At 50.0% G+C, this 16389-nt stretch overlaps 5 protein-coding genes across 5 annotated transcripts; 4 read left to right on the top strand and 1 right to left on the bottom strand.

Annotated features, from left to right (window-relative positions):
* Positions 1–907: 907 nt before the first annotated feature.
* DACRYDRAFT_111809 (uncharacterized protein) lies at positions 908–1478 on the top strand (the record flags this gene model as incomplete). The annotated part of the gene is made up of 3 exons (XM_040769290.1): positions 908–931; positions 979–1106; positions 1181–1478. 3 exons carry the CDS (start codon positions 908–910, stop codon positions 1476–1478), a joined length of 450 nt encoding a protein of 149 aa, XP_040624161.1.
* A 2146-nt stretch (positions 1479–3624) lies between these two features.
* DACRYDRAFT_102405 (uncharacterized protein) lies at positions 3625–4787 on the top strand (the record flags this gene model as incomplete). The annotated part of the gene is made up of 3 exons (XM_040767632.1): positions 3625–3650; positions 3702–4208; positions 4236–4787. The coding sequence occupies exons 2-3, from the start codon at positions 4041–4043 to the stop codon at positions 4785–4787; spliced, it is 720 nt and encodes a 239-aa protein (XP_040624160.1). The 5' UTR covers positions 3625–3650; positions 3702–4040.
* A 778-nt stretch (positions 4788–5565) lies between these two features.
* On the top strand, positions 5566–7066 carry DACRYDRAFT_84823 (uncharacterized protein; the record flags this gene model as incomplete). Its single annotated transcript, XM_040776703.1, has 3 exons — positions 5566–6160; positions 6219–6623; positions 6671–7066. The coding sequence occupies exons 1-3, from the start codon at positions 6023–6025 to the stop codon at positions 7064–7066; spliced, it is 939 nt and encodes a 312-aa protein (XP_040624159.1). The 5' UTR covers positions 5566–6022.
* A 1583-nt stretch (positions 7067–8649) lies between these two features.
* DACRYDRAFT_111806 (uncharacterized protein) lies at positions 8650–9641 on the top strand (the record flags this gene model as incomplete). The annotated part of the gene is made up of 4 exons (XM_040769289.1): positions 8650–8715; positions 8768–9152; positions 9203–9528; positions 9579–9641. The coding sequence occupies 4 exons, from the start codon at positions 8650–8652 to the stop codon at positions 9639–9641; spliced, it is 840 nt and encodes a 279-aa protein (XP_040624158.1).
* A 194-nt stretch (positions 9642–9835) lies between these two features.
* Positions 9836–11815, bottom strand: DACRYDRAFT_59298 (uncharacterized protein; the record flags this gene model as incomplete). Its single annotated transcript, XM_040775552.1, has 2 exons — positions 9836–11575; positions 11627–11815. The coding sequence occupies 2 exons, from the start codon at positions 11813–11815 to the stop codon at positions 9836–9838; spliced, it is 1929 nt and encodes a 642-aa protein (XP_040624157.1).
* Positions 11816–16389: the final 4574 nt, after the last annotated feature.

The raw sequence follows: 16389 nt of genomic DNA, 5'->3' as shown, positions 1-16389 counted from the left end.
AGTGGTGTCATAGTTACTATTGGGTTGGAGATTAGACACAGGGGCTGTAGGCTGATTACTCCAGGAAGCTGTCATAAGCTGTTGGAGCTGCTGAGTCAGCTCTAGGACCTGTGCTTGAAGAATAGAAATGGGATCAGGGAATTCTTCTGCTTGTTCCATAATGGTGGATATGGAATAAGGCAGGTGTTGGGTGTGTGTGGTAAGAGTAAAGGCAGGTAAGAGTAGAGGTGGAGTGGTGAAGCAGAGGTTGTCACTTGGAGACTTGGTCTTCTGTTAGGGCAACACAGGCTGACTAAGTCTGCTCACCTAAGAGTGCCAAGAGTCTAAGCAGGCAACAAGGAAGTGGAGTAGACCTGATGACTAAGACCTATCTACAGTATAGGTATCTGTGGATGATCCTAAGAGACCAAGTCTGAAGAGACAGTCCCCAGGCAGAGTAGGCCTTATATTTATACCTCTGTGGTGGAACCTGCTAGAACATCTTGCTTACTCAGCCTAGTCAGGTGATCAGGTCATATGACCAAGGATGAGGTCATATGAGGTCATGCACAGCCATGCACAGCAGGTCACCTGACCATCCAATCCTTCCAGCAGGTTCCAGCACATGCCAAGGTATACCAGCTACTTCCATGTCATAAAGGCTTAGTCATGTCTCTTGACCAAGCAATGAGCTGGTGCCCTGACATGGGGACATTATCCAAGCTTGCTGCCACCAGCATACATGGCAGTGCACTCTGGCCCAACAGCCATCCCATGCCAGCCATCTTTTGGACAGATGAATGCTCCTAGCGCCATGGGGTACAATCCAGGGCATGCACTACATGGCACTAGAAGTGTTTCTAATACTCGCCGGGCATTTGCAGCAGAGGCACCTACCTTTGAGATCACTGTATTCTTACAGCTCAACATGTCCCCTGAGAAGAAGCATAAGGTAAGTTTTGTTGACATGCATGCAGATGACTGGCTGACATAAAACAGATAGGTCAGGAAGGGGTAGCAGGGCTCCAGGCACATATCTTGTTGCCTGAACTGAAAGCCATGGTGTACAAGAAGTTCAAAGCCTGGCTGGGTGTTAAACTTTGCACTCTTCATATTTCCCTGGATATGTTTATGATGCAAACCAACAAATGGACCAATCTTGATGAGCATTGTGCTAATGGCAACCACCCTTCCTGGACAGGGTTCAGCAGGCAGCTGGTAAAGGCTTTAAGGTGCCCAAAGGCCCCTACTACTTTTGTATTCCAATGGACCTGATGGAGCAGAATGGGAACAATGAGCACCATGGGGTGTATGAGAGCAGGTCCCATCAAGCTCTGACAAGCATGAATGACCCACTCGCATGGAACAATGAGATAAAGCCCCTTATGATGGTGGACCTTACACTCAAGGAGGAAGACCTCCCTGATGATCTGCTTGATCCAAACTGGGGCAATGGACAGCTTACCCCAGTTTCCAACAGGGGGAGCAAACATGCTTGACCGGTGTGTTATTTATTATCCACACAGCCTGTGTGTAGTATTCTGATGTGAGATCTGCAGCCCTCCAGTCCAGATACACCAATCAGCACATGGAGACCTTCCAAATGTCCAGCAATGGCCTTGCCAGCTCACCAAGCCATCTTGGCATTGTTGAATGCTCAAACAGAGACCAAGTATAATGATGAAAGTGAATTTCCCCCAGAGAAACCCTCAGGATGTCAACTGACATGGGAACCTACAGGTACCATTCCTTTGGATGCAATAGTTTGGATGTGTCCAGTCAAGAAGTACACTTGGACAGAACTTTGCGCAGATTTCATGAGACATGATTTTGATGAATGGGAAACCATTTGCTCCCTGACCGGTGATTGGAAGTCAATTGGAGAAGGCAATTTCAAGACTGTGCATCTCGTGTGGCTTGAGCAGGTGGCAGGGCCAACTGATTCCAACATGTCTCCTTCTTTGCTCAACACCAAAGTTGTCATCAAGAAACTCAACATAAGCATTAAGAGCAACTCCAAACGCATAAAATGGCCACTCTAAGATGAGTACAAAAAGGCAAAGCTGGATGTGGTTTGCTTGGTCTATGCAAGTGCTATGCTTGAACAAGCATACACATGGATTCTCAAAGAATCACATCATGCACAACTCCCCTTCCACCTCCCAAGGTTCCGGTTTGTTGATCAGGCTCTGGTTCTGCTTGAGGAGGGGTGCCATCCAGGGTGTGTTTGCCTTGTGGAGGAGAGGATCCTGGGGGAATTCATGAAGTATATTTTGAATGCCAACACTGAGCCCAATGGAGAGTTGTTGGGAGTCAACACCAAGAACACTCACTTTTTGACATTCCTGCAGCATGTTATGTTTGAGATGGTGAGCAATGGAACTGTTGTACTTGGAGACTTCCAAGGTGAGTGAGGGACTGTCATTCCAGGTGCTGCATATCATTGCCATAACCGGGTCTGGCATGCTTCTCACCAATCCCATCTTATGTACCCCCACTGTATGTGTGAGCAGGTCAATGCATGACATTAACTAACTTACCATAGTACTGCACCCAGCCAAGAATGGCCATTTGGTGCAGGCAACTACCCAGGAGGATTTGAGGAGTGGGTGAAAGACCACAAATGTGACATCAAATGCATTTTTTTCCAACTGAATTTGAAGATGGCACTCAGGGAGACTGGAGGGGTGGGCCACAAGGCTGCAATTGTGCATTCCGCAGAGGTAGAACAAGCAGAAACCTAGTGCTGCATCAAAGAATTCCTGTTGTTTCAAATGCAAATGTGTATGACATATGCCAATTCAATTGTGTTTTAATATGGTGCCAGGGAGTTCTTGGCAGTGGCCACCCCAGATTTCTTCTTCTTTATCTCCATCTCTTTTCTCGTCTTCCAACAACATTTATTTCTAAGGGCCAGGTCATCTTAATCATGACCTACATTGTGCATTGAAATAAGAGCAGGAAAATAGGTTGAGTTCCTGGGTTCACATGATCAATGTTGGGTACATGGGGGCCAAAAAAAGCGGTCCGGAAGGTCAGATAATTTCCATATTGAGAACAATTCCCAATGCAAGGCCAGTGACGGGGTCCTACTTTGCATGCTGTGCAAAAGACCCTTAGTTTGGCTCCGGCCGACCGGCACGGATGCTAAAAAGAAAATTCCGCACTTAAGCGAACTAGGCCCTTCCGGCTTTCCATACCTCAAGGGGCACAGTCACTCACTTCGAGTCCATTCTCTCCCACGCTTGAAGAAATTGCTTGACTATCCTGCATTGTTCTGCTTGATATGCAAGAGACCTTACTAGGCGGATTCGCATAGTCAGAAGAAGAGCAAACTTGCCTGTTCAGCATCTGCTGACAACATGTCGCGTCATCCTATTCTTGCCTCATCCTGAACCCGGTGTTGGAGCATCTAGATTCCTGTCTAGCTTTCCTCTGAATGGTAACAGTTGACATCCAACTCTTTGTACTTGAACTGGATCTCAGGGACTGGATGAAACTCGCGGCCTCGGACTCCACCTCTGTCCTGTGTTGGGCGCAGTAACAAATCAACCGACCAGTCATCTTCTCCAACATTAGGCTTCACTTGGAGGCTATGTTTAGCGACTTATCCCTCCTTTCCTTCTGAAATGAGTCCTGCATCATGGTACCCTTCTCACCATGTCGAATCGGTCCGTCTCTTCGTCCGCGTATCTAACATAGGGCCGTTGACCGATATACAGATCAGGCCGGTCACTTCTGTTGCCCACACGTCTTCATCTAGCAAAGAGACAAAATAGGTGTGCTCGTTGGTTTCTCTTGGGGACTAAGGGAGGGCTGCGTTCGGTGCGTTCGGTGCTTAACCGATGCTTCCTTCCGGAACCGTTGTTGAGGGCCAAAACACCTTTGACAGAACTGCCCTCCTTGTATCCGATTCTACCGATCAAGTCATAACTTCGATCATCCCTTATCACCACATCTGGAATGGACGTTTGAACGAGATACACGCATGGCTTCACGCGACGTTGACTAGTCAACTTGGATGACTGGATGTCCTCAATCCGCATGTTGCCGATGGAGATATGGCGTTGAAACAGCATGCCTTGTTGGGTCAAGGCACAGAGCCCTTCCGACATGTGATCAACGACCTTCTCGGGTTTCACCGAAAGCCGTTGCCACTCGAAATGGCCGTCCCAGGTCGGCATATAAGGTGTACCTCAACCCTCCCTTTATCTTCACTAGACTATCAAGTCAGTCAGTAACCGATCTTAACCAAGACTCAACCTCTTCACACCGTACCCGAGCCAGACGATAAGATACAGCGCTTCCTCGTCACTCTTCTCGCTCTCGCTAGCCTTGGCGTCCAGGCCATTCCCGTTACCGAATCGCATGCTTACAAGCGCGAGGTCGTCGGCCATTCTTATACACTTGACAACGTCGAGGATAGCGGTACCTACAAGCGCGAGGTCGGCCACTCCTACACACTTGACAACGACGAGGACAGCGGTGCTTACAAGCGCGAGGTCATTGGCCACTCCTACACGCTCGACCACGATGAGGATAGCGGTACCTACAAGCGCGAGGTTGGCCATTCCTACACGCTCGACAACGACGAGGACAGCGGTGCTTACAAGCGCGAGGTTGGCCATTCCTACACACTCGACAACGACGAGGACAGCGGTGCTTACAAGCGCGAGGTCATCGGCCACTCCTATACGCTCGACCACGACGAGGACAGCGGTACCTACAAGCACGGCTTGCCTGTGCCACCGGCCCATTTGTACCCGGCCGATGCGGATGAGCCTTTCAAGCGCACCACTGACGCGTAGGGCCATTCTTACACGCTTGACGAGGACGAATCCACCTAGGAGCGGATACTCCACATGTAGCATGGGACTCCTTTCTCAAACCATGTGGAGAGCTCTTTGATATCAGCTGTTCTCCCTCAATAGTCATCCATGTCAGCACTTCAACGTTAATCAAATGACCATCACCCAGTTTTACCACAAATATGAAGCGTATCTTGCACGCCATGTCTTGCCAGAAATGGACTGGAAGATGATTAACCTTACGCGGCCCGCCTCGTGTCCCTTTCACCAGTGCGTTCTGCGCCGTGCGAGAGCATCCGCCCTGACAATGCATATATCCAAATACGTCCGTCTTTTCACAAATTACTGTGAGAGGACTTCATATCGTTGTCAAGTTTATCAGAACACATGATGAAAGTAATGAAGAAGACCATCTTCCTCGAAACTGTGTTACTAAGGATCAGTGGTGAGCCTGAAAAGGTTCCACGTCCTCCCAACACTATACAGAGCGCATGCATGCGTTTCCCACATGACGGTTCGTAGGGATTGAACAAACGATAATGCTGAATTGACCATTAGTGACAGGTGGATTCAACATTGTGCACGAGGCACATGGGAAAAGGAAGCAAAATGCCAATCACCGGCGACATGAAGCGCCGGCGGTCCGATTACAAGCAGTGGCACGCTCTCTGCTCACCTCCAGCATCGGTCTATCTACATGGGTATGCATGGGAAATCATTGGGGGTCCGGACGACATGTTTTCCTCATCTTCGGAGCAACCTCGACCGTCAAGAATAGGGAACTGAACAATCTCCGGTTCATTTTCTGTCATCACCTGATACATGGTTGTTATGGGGTTGTTAGTGGTCAACGCTGGCAATACTCCTTTCTCTATGACCGGATCTCGTCGCTTCTCCTGCTCTGGCCCTGGCGGCTTTGTTATGCCGGTACGTCTTGCGGCCCCGACCTGCTGGTATGACGCCGTATATGAGTCTTGCACTTACAACAAAGTTCTATCTGTGCATTACCATATTTCCTTATTCTCATCCAACGCAGTGCTCCACAACGTCTTGCGGTGAAACGCCAAACGCCGATGTTCTTGGGCATAGCAGAGCTTGAAGTTTCTGCACTCCCAGATGCTGTACCTCCCCTCCCAGGACGTTATATACCGTCTTGTCAGTACTAAGCATGGAGTATCAGCCCTCCGCGGACAAGACCAAGTAGCCTTCATTCACCCTGCGCCCTTTCTCCAGCTATGTTCCTGTCACCTTCTGTTTTCTCCTATGTTGCGGACGGCATTCATGTTGAAAAACTCCTGAACTGGGTCAAGGCCAGCATTCTAATACTATACCTTTTTACAAAGGCGGACTATCACACACTGTTCTTTCCCATCGTGAGTAGAGTTTATTATGATTCGCCGGCCTGCTTCTGACGGGGTAATCTTTATTAAGGCGATGTTTGCTCTCGTCGCAGGTCCGATTCAGCAGCCCATCCATATCTTGACCACCGCGGTCTGGATATGGATACACCAACTTCAATGTAATATCAACAACCAGCTTGTCTCTATCAGCGAAGACAAAGATAACAAGCCATGGCGCCCGCTTCCAGCTGGTCGCATCACCTCACCTCAAGCACAGCAGCTTCACGGTGTCGTCACGATTCTGTGCCTACTTCTCAGTACTATCGGCGGATACAAGATGGTTGTTGCCAGCGCGGCATTGATGTTCACCTGCCTCTTGTATGATCAAGGTCGTGGATCCGCGCACTGGATGGAGAGAATCCCCCTGGTTGTGCTGATGTATGGTATCTTCGAGTACGGCTCGACGCGGGTTATTAGTAAGCCACTCTATCCTTCAGTATTGTAAGTAGCTATACTGACGACGTATTAGCCGGGTACGCCGAGCTGGACGAGACGGCCCGCACCGCAATCATTAGCTCTCTTGCAGTTATCGCTACAACGGCACACATCGGCGACTTCCCCGATGTCGAGGGCGATGCCGCCGATGGTCGTTCGACGATTCCCATTGCCTTTCCTCGAAGCTCCCGGATCTTCACCCCACTGCTCTTCTTGGGCTGGTCTGTGTACATGGTGAATATGTGGGACCTGGGTAAAATTTCAGCCTCCCTGTGTGTGGGCTTAGGCAGTCTGGTTGCTGGGAGGAACTGGTTTTACTGTGATAAGGTGAACGACAAGATGACCTACAAGTTGCACAGTGTAAGCGGTCTTCTGCATTCAAGTTTTGGGCATGTGTTGATCAATTATAGCTATGGCTCCTTACTCTCCACCTCTTGCCCATGAACGCTCGGTGGGGTTTACTGAAGTACTAGGCATCGCACAGTCCGAACCCGTATTATGACATAGTACCTGCCATGGACCTAGCACTTTGTTGGACCATTGGGGGAAACATTAGAGTTGGCTGTATTTATTCTGTCCTCCTGTAGATACATGTGCTTAGCGAAGATTCACGATCAATCGACGAATATGATCTTGTCCACCCGAAAGCGTTGTATACCGCTTCACTATGGAAAAGACTTATGGCATATGTATCGCATTTGTTCTCGGTCCATCGATGTCTTGGGGTGAATTGTGGTTGATTGGATATCAAGTCCTACATTCTCTCAGTTGTCTTCGATCCGTGGGACCGTTTGGAACTCGTTTGCGGTGAAATCGATGGGATCAGCTTAATGGTCATGATCTGTATGCCGTCACTGACAACGTTACCGGTGCGACACTTGAACTGGCAATCACTAGGCCGTCCCTGATTGATAAAATGGATGGAATGAGAGCCAATTTAATGGAAGCTCAAATACAATTCCGTCACGCAGCCCCTGATAATCACGATCATACACAGAGGAACCGATCTTGCCGATCCACTGCGATCAGTTAACTAGGCGTAATGGGAACTTTCCCTTAGACGTGATTGATGCTATCCCAACAGCAAGACATGCAATCTGCGGAGCGCTGCAGAATGGAAAATGGTAAACCCGCAGCACCATTCAGCCTGAAAACGGTTCGTGTGCTCTCATCACAAAAGCTGAAGTGCAGGCCCGCTCTTGTGTTAGCGACATGGAGAGCAGGGAATGCGACGGGAATTGTTAATCTGAAGAAAATCTAGTTCTGTTGGTCAACGGTCGTTGATGCACGAGTGAAAAAGGGAAGCAAAAAGTTCTACGTCGCGCTGTATACGTACGGTGTTGGACTGACGATCAACAGTACAGCAATAGGCATCCGGCACCACCTCTCCCATGCATCTTCATGGGAGAATGGTGCGTGTATTCCCAACGTTGGTATTGACTAGCCGACCGCTCACCATGTACAATTAAAATTCTGACCGGAATTGGGCAGGTCTCTTTCGCTTCGTGACGGCGTCAACCGTTAAGCATTCGGAACTAAACAATCGCCGGTCCATGTTCTCTCATCGTCTGCTACATGGTTGCCATGGAGTTGATGAAGATACATTTATGAACAATGCTATCCAGTTCTCCATGCCAGGATCTCGTGACTTCTCCCGCTCTGGCGCCGGCTACGGCTTTGTTATGGCGGTACCTCCTGCGGTCCCGATCTTTTACCTCGACACTGTTTATGTATCTGGCACTTACGACAAAATTCAATGCTTGCGTTACTGTGTCTCCGCATTATTCCTCAGCGCATTGCTCTGCAACGTCTTGCGGCTAGACACCCCATCCCGATCTTCCTGCGCGTAGAGCTTGCAGCTTTCGTTATATATTCTCAGGATTGAGCATGGATCATCAAACTCACTTCGGACAAGGTTAAGTACTGTACTCTTACTCTGTAGCCTCCCTCCAAATATGTTCCTGTCACCCTCCGTTTTCTCCTATCTTGGCGACAGTATCCGAATCGGAAAACAAGTGAACTGGCTCATGGCCAGCATTCGAACGTTGTATCTGTTCACAAAAGCGGACTATCACACACTCTTCTTCCCTATCGTGAGCATAGTTTCCTCCTCCTGGTTTAATATTGTTGAAATCATCATTTCAGACAATGTTTGCCCTTGTGGCGGGTCCGATTCAGCAGCCCATCCATATCTTGACCACTGCGGTCTGGATATGGATGCATCAGCTTCAGTGTAACATCAACAACCAGCTTGTATCTATCAGCGAAGACAAAGATAACAAGCCATGGCGCCCTCTTCCAGCCGGCCGAATCACTGCTTCTCAAGCACAGCAGCTACACATTGTTGTGGCGAGCCTCTCCTTCCTCCTCAGTGCGGTCGGTGGATACAAGATGGTTATTGCCAGCATTGCCATGAACGTTTTTGATGTCCTGTATGATCAAGGTCGGGGATCCGCTCGCTGGATGTCGCGGATTCCCTTGGTCGTGGTGATGTACGGGCTGTTCGAGTATGGCTCGACGCGCGTTATCAGTAAGTGCGGTTGCCTTAAAACATTGGTTTCTTTATTGACAGTAAGTCAGCCGGATTTTCAGAACTAGACGACACAGCCCGTGCAGCAATCATGAGCTCTCTTGCGGTAATCGGTACTACTGCTCACATAGGCGACTTCCAGGATGTCGAAGGCGACGCAGCAGACGGGCGTTCAACGGTCCCCATTGCTTTCCCTCGCAGTTCAAGGATCTTTACCCCGCTGCTGGTCCTAGGATGGTCTTTATTTATGGCGAACGTATGGGGACTAGGAGTATGTTCAGCCTGCGCATTTGTTGGCCTGGGGGCGTTGGTCGCGGGGAGGAACTGGTTTTACTGCGATAAGGCGCACGACAAGAACACCTACAAGCTGTATAGTGTGAGTTGTCTTCTCCAGTCCCCTCAACAAAGTGGACTCATTTCGTGCAGTTGTGGCTCCTTACTCTCCACCTACTTCCGATGAACGCGCGGTGGGGAGTGCTGAAGTATTAGAGGCATATGTGGGCATTTTTAAGACACGACATCCAATCATAGACGTGGCATTCATAGACCACTGACGGGAGGCACGGATTAGAGTCGGCTATGTTCAGAATGCTACTGTCGATACATAATTGGGGAGCGCTATCGATACACGGTGGATCAATATAATCTATCAAGCTACTGCCTGCTTCCAACTCGCAGGACCCTCACCATGCCTCCCATTTGTGTTTCACCATCGCCAACAGCCGATTGAACAGCTCATCACGTCTCTTCATCGCCGTAAACGTCCACACTTTCCCTTTCGTATCGGTAAGCTCGAGGGCGTCATACACCTCCCTCTCGTACGCCCAACCCACAACGAGCTTGCCCTTCCATCCCAGACCACCAACCTTCCGCAGCTCCTGTATGTCCGAAAGGAGGACGGAAAACTCCGCCTCCCACTCCCCGGTAGCCTTGCTGCGCTTGTTGCCAGCAGGAATCCAGCTAATACACGGAGTAGTGGCCGTGGTGGAGATGATCACATGCCCCGGCCGTCCATGAACACGAGCCTCAAACACACTCGGCCCGTCGACCAAATCTTGGGCATCACTAGGCGGGATAATGCCCAGCCGCTGCTTGGCGTGCTCGCTCCCCAAGTTGGCTTTGATCCTGTCCGCAACCAAAATGCCGCTTACGCCAGCCTTGGTAGTCCCTTTGAGCAGCCCACCAAGCTTGGTGATCAGCTTATGCTTCTTAGGAGTCTTGTGCCCCGCACCCTGGGGAACGTCCACGTTTTCATCGGATGGTGTCTCTTCGATTTCGGCATTCTGCAAGTCTGACGGCAGCTCCTCATGCTTGACCAGAGGCTCCTCCGGCTCCTCAGGTGGCTCCCTCGTCACTGGTGGCGGGGGCAAAGGCTGCTTGTTTGCCTCTCCGATCCTGAGCAGTGTCAACGTCAGCTGCGCGTTCGTCGGCACTCCCTGTAAGAGCGAGTTGCGCAAATCGAGCATCCGTTGCCAGCCCGGGTGGCGCTCGTTGAGGTAAGCAAGACCGTGGTCGAACAAGGGTTGGCCGAAGAAAGCGATCCCGACCCCAGCACCGACGGCACGGTTCAGCAATTCGTTATTCGTGAGGGCGGTGAGCACCATCAGAGGAACGACAGCGCCCGCGAGTTTCCATCTCGCCAAATGGTTAAACGGTGGCACAGGACTGAGTGCATTTGCGAACATCTCCCACGTGTCCGCCAACGCGGTCAAAGCGCGCATTGTCGGTCTCGCCTTGGCCCAGACGGCAGCTTCCATCGGCTGCTTGGTCTTATCTTTCTCCTGCCTTCCGTCGATCCCCGACCCGCCGGCAGTCTGCTTCGCCTCCAGTGCGGTAGTGCCTAAGTCCGACGGATCAGGAAGGGACTTGTCGATTGCCTGTTCCCCTGGCTCGGTATGGACGTCGGCATCCCCGTCCGGATGCTTTCCCAACGCGGTTCCGACAGCAAGGCTTGCAAATCCGTTAACGAAGTTGGTCGCCTCTTGTTCTGCGGCTTCGCCAGCATGATTCTCGGGTGCGCCGGTGAGGGTGTCCGCTGTTCCGAGCGTGCCTGCCCGTGGGGTTTGGAGGTTGCCGGTTTTGCTGCTGATGAGAGCGAGCGGTGCGGGAGGGAAAAGTGCGGCTCGAGAGGGAGGGAACAATATGAGTACGAGCAGGAGCGTGAAGAACGACGGCAAGACAAGGTTGGTCCCCCATGCTGCGATATATGCTGCGAGCCACAACCCCGTGCGGCGGGGCTCGCTCCAGCTACGGAGACGCATGATGTGCTTGATGAACGCCATGATACTGATGATCACGGATACGTACAGCCGCTCGAGGTTAGCTCGCAGTTTATCGGGGGAGAACTCTTCTTCTTCCGCTACTTGGAGGTCAAGAGGTCCGACGATCTTCGATTCAGGAACGGCTTTGACATGGTACATTTGCTATTTATTTGTCAGCACCGTTGAAAGATCTTTAACTGGGGCAAAGCACACCTTATCAAACCGCCTCACGAGCATCCAGAGGGTGTCATTCGTCACTCCCCCCACAACGGGCTGGGGGACTTCCTCAGGCCTCTCGTTCCATCCAACGTCCTTGATCCCCGGATCCCTGGCGCTTTTCTCACTGACTTGAGTAATCGCAACCTGGTCCGTATGGGGGAGACCATCCAAGTGGTCGGGCATACGGGCAGGAGCTTCGGAGGGAGGAATATGTTGTTCTTCGCGGTTGTCGCGGTACCGAGGATCGTCCAGAACACGACCGGTGTCGTCTTTGAATTCAGGTGCTATGATTGTAGTTAACGCATCCTTTGGAGGTAGAGCAGGCGCGGAGGCTTGAAGTGCTCCTTTCGTTTTTGTGCCGGTTAGGTCGCGCAGGTCAGAGGACGGAGGGGTTGTGATCTGCACTAAAAGATCAGGTGCAGCACCTGCAGTAGTTCTCGCGCGGTTCCTCGGAGATTCAGCAAAAGTATCCTCGTCGATATTCGCGGTCGCAGGGATAACAGTATCAGCCGCCTGCGCGCGATGGGGAGCGGAGAAGGGCTCCAGACGGCTATAGTGCGTCCCAGGGTTTGTTACAGGATCTGCAATAGACGGATCAAGGAGCTTTGGAGAGTTATCACGGGGGGCGTCGCTGGTATCCGGAGGTGTAGGAGGTCCGGAGGTGCTTTTATCGCTTGGAGGATGGCTGTCAGAGCCTGGCGGGTTGACAGTAACTGATTGGGGGGTGGTCATCTTGAACTTTCTCTAGTTGATCAAGGTGGCCGTCCAGAAAGTATAAGGAAAGGATGGTGGTGGTAATGAAAAGAGAGGATTGACGAAGATGCTCCATATATATACTCCATGGTTGTGTGCAAGCAAGTAGAGTTTTGCGGTGACGATTGAGGACAGAACAGGTGACGCAGGTGGCGTTTCATACATTACAGTCACGTGATTGTGGCTCTTCTCTGTTCACACGCCACCAAACCATCTCTCCTAGTACTCAATCTGTGCCACGGCTCCCCCCCTTGTCCAGGCCTCCCATTGGGCCAAACGGAGAAATCACGGCTCCGACCGACGCACAGCCACTGCACAGCCACATTACGCTGGCGTCCTTAAAGCTAAAAAATAATAATTTCTTGCATTGTGATTTAGTTGAAATATGTCAATACTATGTTAATGTGAGAGTAGATTTTAATCCCAACTTGTTCGAGGTGAAATGATCTTCAAATGATTATTATTTTCAATGTTAGGGTTCTCAAGTTGGACTTCGCCGTTTTCGGGAGCGGCGGACCCTAAGTGCGGACAAGGGGGGGAGAGGTGGGGCAGTTCAGTACTCACAACCGCTCCTTCGCCGAATAGTCCTCTTCCCACCCACTCAGATCAAATACTCATCTCTATCAATAACATGTCCGGAGGAGATAAGTTTGGGCGATGGGGAAGAAGGGTTCACTTTTGCACGGGGACGCGTTGTGCGATGAGAGGGTTTTCAAGAGAGGAAGAGGAAGAGGGGTCAGGAAGGTTGGAAAGCAGTCTTCCTCTGGCGAGTCCAAAGAGTGCAAGGATGGAGAATCTGGGATCCGTCTACTGTATGACGTGCACTGGTGAAGTAGACATCGAGGCTGGAGGGTATGAACACCGTATGCCATTCACCACTTCCGTTCATCGATTACTGATAGCCTATTCCAAGGACGTAATTGATCAAAAGAACGTATTCAACCTGGTGCTCCTTTGTCTTGAATGTCCTGCGTAGAAGCTGTCTCACTTGCGGAACTGGGATGCGCGCGCTTTGGGCGGTGAACCCCCGAGGTGTGTACTGGATTAGGCCATGTGATCCTTCATGGAGTCGAATACCGTCCATATACTGCTGGAAGAGGCGCAGACGGACGATCGACGTGGATGGAAGACAAAACTGCTTATTATCTCGCTTTGTCGCACCTGTGCTTCGCGGAGCATGAGGGTGCGGAGGAAGAAGAGGATCGTATCAGGCGAGCAGCGATGTTCTCTATCACACACTACTTATCAGTTATTACCGGTGATTTCGGAGCAGATGAATGCAATTCAGCTTGCGATGACCATGTGATCCGCTATGGCTCCATTATTTACGCAAGAAAATGCGGCAACAGGGATGTGGCATAAGGGCTCGTGTTGTACCATGGGATGTCTCATAAGCCAGCAACGGGAGAAACGACCTCATTCTCGCCGAGAACATTTGACTTTGCGTGTCGATGTGTCCTTGCTTCATAAGGCCTTGAAGACAATGCGTGGATGAAGGGGCCAGAATAAGAGCCGTCAACGGTCAGGATTGTCGTTGTCTTGTCTTTGAGGCCGGAGTTTTATCTCGGCTCCGAGACTTTTTTGTCGAATCCGTCCCAATTGGGCAACAAATAACGGTATTCTAAATTGCATTTTCTCATTAATAGAAGTTGGAGCTCATAACAGAAAAAACCATTTCCATTTTAACAGATGACATTTAAATGTGAATTGAGCGAAATAAAATTAATAGTCGCTGGGACAATACTTTTATCTCGTTTCGGAGCCACAGAGGGGATCGAACGACCGACCCCAACGTCTATATGTTTGGGTTCACGATATAGTAACCCCAGTGACCATAACCACTGCACCATGCTACCTGGCGGCGAGGGAGAGCCCTGTTCTGAACTTTTGACAACCTACACGGCTCTTGCCTCCGCCCTTATGAATTTCTTTTGCTTCGTATATTCACCACATTCCACACAACTTGGCGGTCTAGATGCTTTGAACAACTCGCGTTAATATGAAGTTTCACATACAGACTGAAGTATTCACACTCTGGCTTTTGGCCTTTGACGGTTCCGTATACAGCAAGTTCGATTTGACTTGATGGTCTGCAACTCCACCGGCATATTGTATTCCAACACTGGAATGGTTCATTCGTATGACATCCATACTGGTAAACAGACCGCGCTATATATGGATAGATAAACCATGCCACTGAAAGCGCGAACGACACCTCGCTTCAAGTCCAACAACCTCGCATTCTCCAGCCTACATATGTATCATGTTTCGGATGAACGCTATCAGACAATGCCCATTCCTGCTCTACGCGTTGCTCTACGCGTGCACTTTCGCTGCACCAAGCATGGTCAGAGAGGCTACTAATTTTAGTTCTGCCGCACAACATACAGAATTGTCCCCAAAGGTCTGTCCTCATGTTCGACAAGCATGGCGCATGCTCTGTCCGGACTGCCAGCATTTGATCCGCGTCTGAAAGCGAGTACACGAGTTTGAGGAGGACTTTGAGTGCATGGTAAAAGGAGCAAGAACGATGTCACCAGCTGTCTAGCCGGTGGGGGACGGCGAGTGCCGCATGATGGTTCGACTGTGTGGCATGTTGGCGAAGGGAGAAGCGAGGTCTGGGTATTGTACTGCAGCAGGTCAGTGAGGCTGATCGGGTGTATCGGAGAGGACTCTCACATTTACCTCTCTTCGACCTCTCCTTAGCACCCTTGCCATCCAGAGCTTCTCTCCAACCTCAATCTTTCATTATTTAAGTTCCTTCATCTCCGGGGCTAGCCAGGCACAGCGGTTGATGATAACGGGGGTGAGCAGGGCAATCTAACGCAATGTTGTGTGGGCCGGAGCTTGGGGGACTTGACGGATTCGAAAACAGAGGAAAAGGAGGAAGAGTCGGATCGCAAGAAATGGAGTCTTTCTTCAGTTGCTTGTTCTTGTTCTTGGTTTTTTGTATAGGGATGCCACAGGCATGTACGAGCGGGGAGTTGGAATGCAGTGGCATACTGTTGGAGACGATCCAGTGCTGCAGGTCGAATTCTCAGCCGTTTTCCAAGCAAATTTCAGTCTTGAGTAGTTAGAGTTTGTAGGAAGAGGTGTTAATAAGCAGTTCACAACAGCTAGACGGCCAAGTTGTGTGGAATGTGGTGAAGGTATGAGGCAAAAGGTAAATTTATAAGGTGGAGGCAAGAGCCCTGTAGGTTGTCAAAAGTTCAGAATAGGGTTCTCCCTCGCCGCCAGGTAGCATGGTGCAGTGGTAAAGGTCACTGGGGTTACTATATCGTGAACCCACATAGACGTTGGGGTCGCTCGTTCGATCCCCTCTGTGGCTCCGAAACGAGGTAAAAGTATTGTCCCCGCGACTATTAATTTCTTTTGCTCAATTCACATGCAAACGTCATCTGTCAAAATAGAAATGGCTTTTATTTTTATTAGCTCCAACTTCTGTTAATGAGAAAATGCGATCTAGAATACTGTTATTATTTATTGCCCAATTGGGATGGATTCGACAAAAATGTCTCGGAGCCGAGGAGGTAAAACTCCGATCTCAAAGACGAGACAAGGGGGACAAATACTAATCTTTGACGTCTCTTATTCCTGCACTTTCAGAAATCTCTATGTTCGAGTCGGGGAACCTAAGACCGGTTAGATTCAAAAGCCTTCAAAGAGGATGAGGCGAGCTCCTCTCGGTTTATGCGACATCTGTCTCGCACTGCACGAGTCATCCAACCGCATCATCATTGCACTCTCAATCGCCGGATCCACAACAATATCATCTGTTAAAATAGAAATGGTTTGTATTTTTATTGGCTCTAACTTCTATTATTGAGAAAATGAAATCTATAATACAATTATTATTTATTGCCTACTTGGCATGGATTCGACAAAAATGTCTCGGAGCCGAGATTGTAAAACTCCGATCTCAAAGACGAGACAACGGCAACGCTAACCCTTGATGTCTCTTCGACCGCCACTTTCAGAACTCTCTATGTTCCAGTCAGCCTAAG

Source organism: Dacryopinax primogenitus (assembly GCF_000292625.1).
Source record: "Dacryopinax primogenitus strain DJM-731 SS1 chromosome Unknown DACRYscaffold_23, whole genome shotgun sequence".
In the NCBI taxonomy this organism is placed as follows: Eukaryota; Fungi; Basidiomycota; class Dacrymycetes; order Dacrymycetales; family Dacrymycetaceae; genus Dacryopinax; species Dacryopinax primogenitus.
Note: the sequence above shows the minus strand (reverse complement) of the source record. Positions and strands in the feature narration are given on the sequence as shown.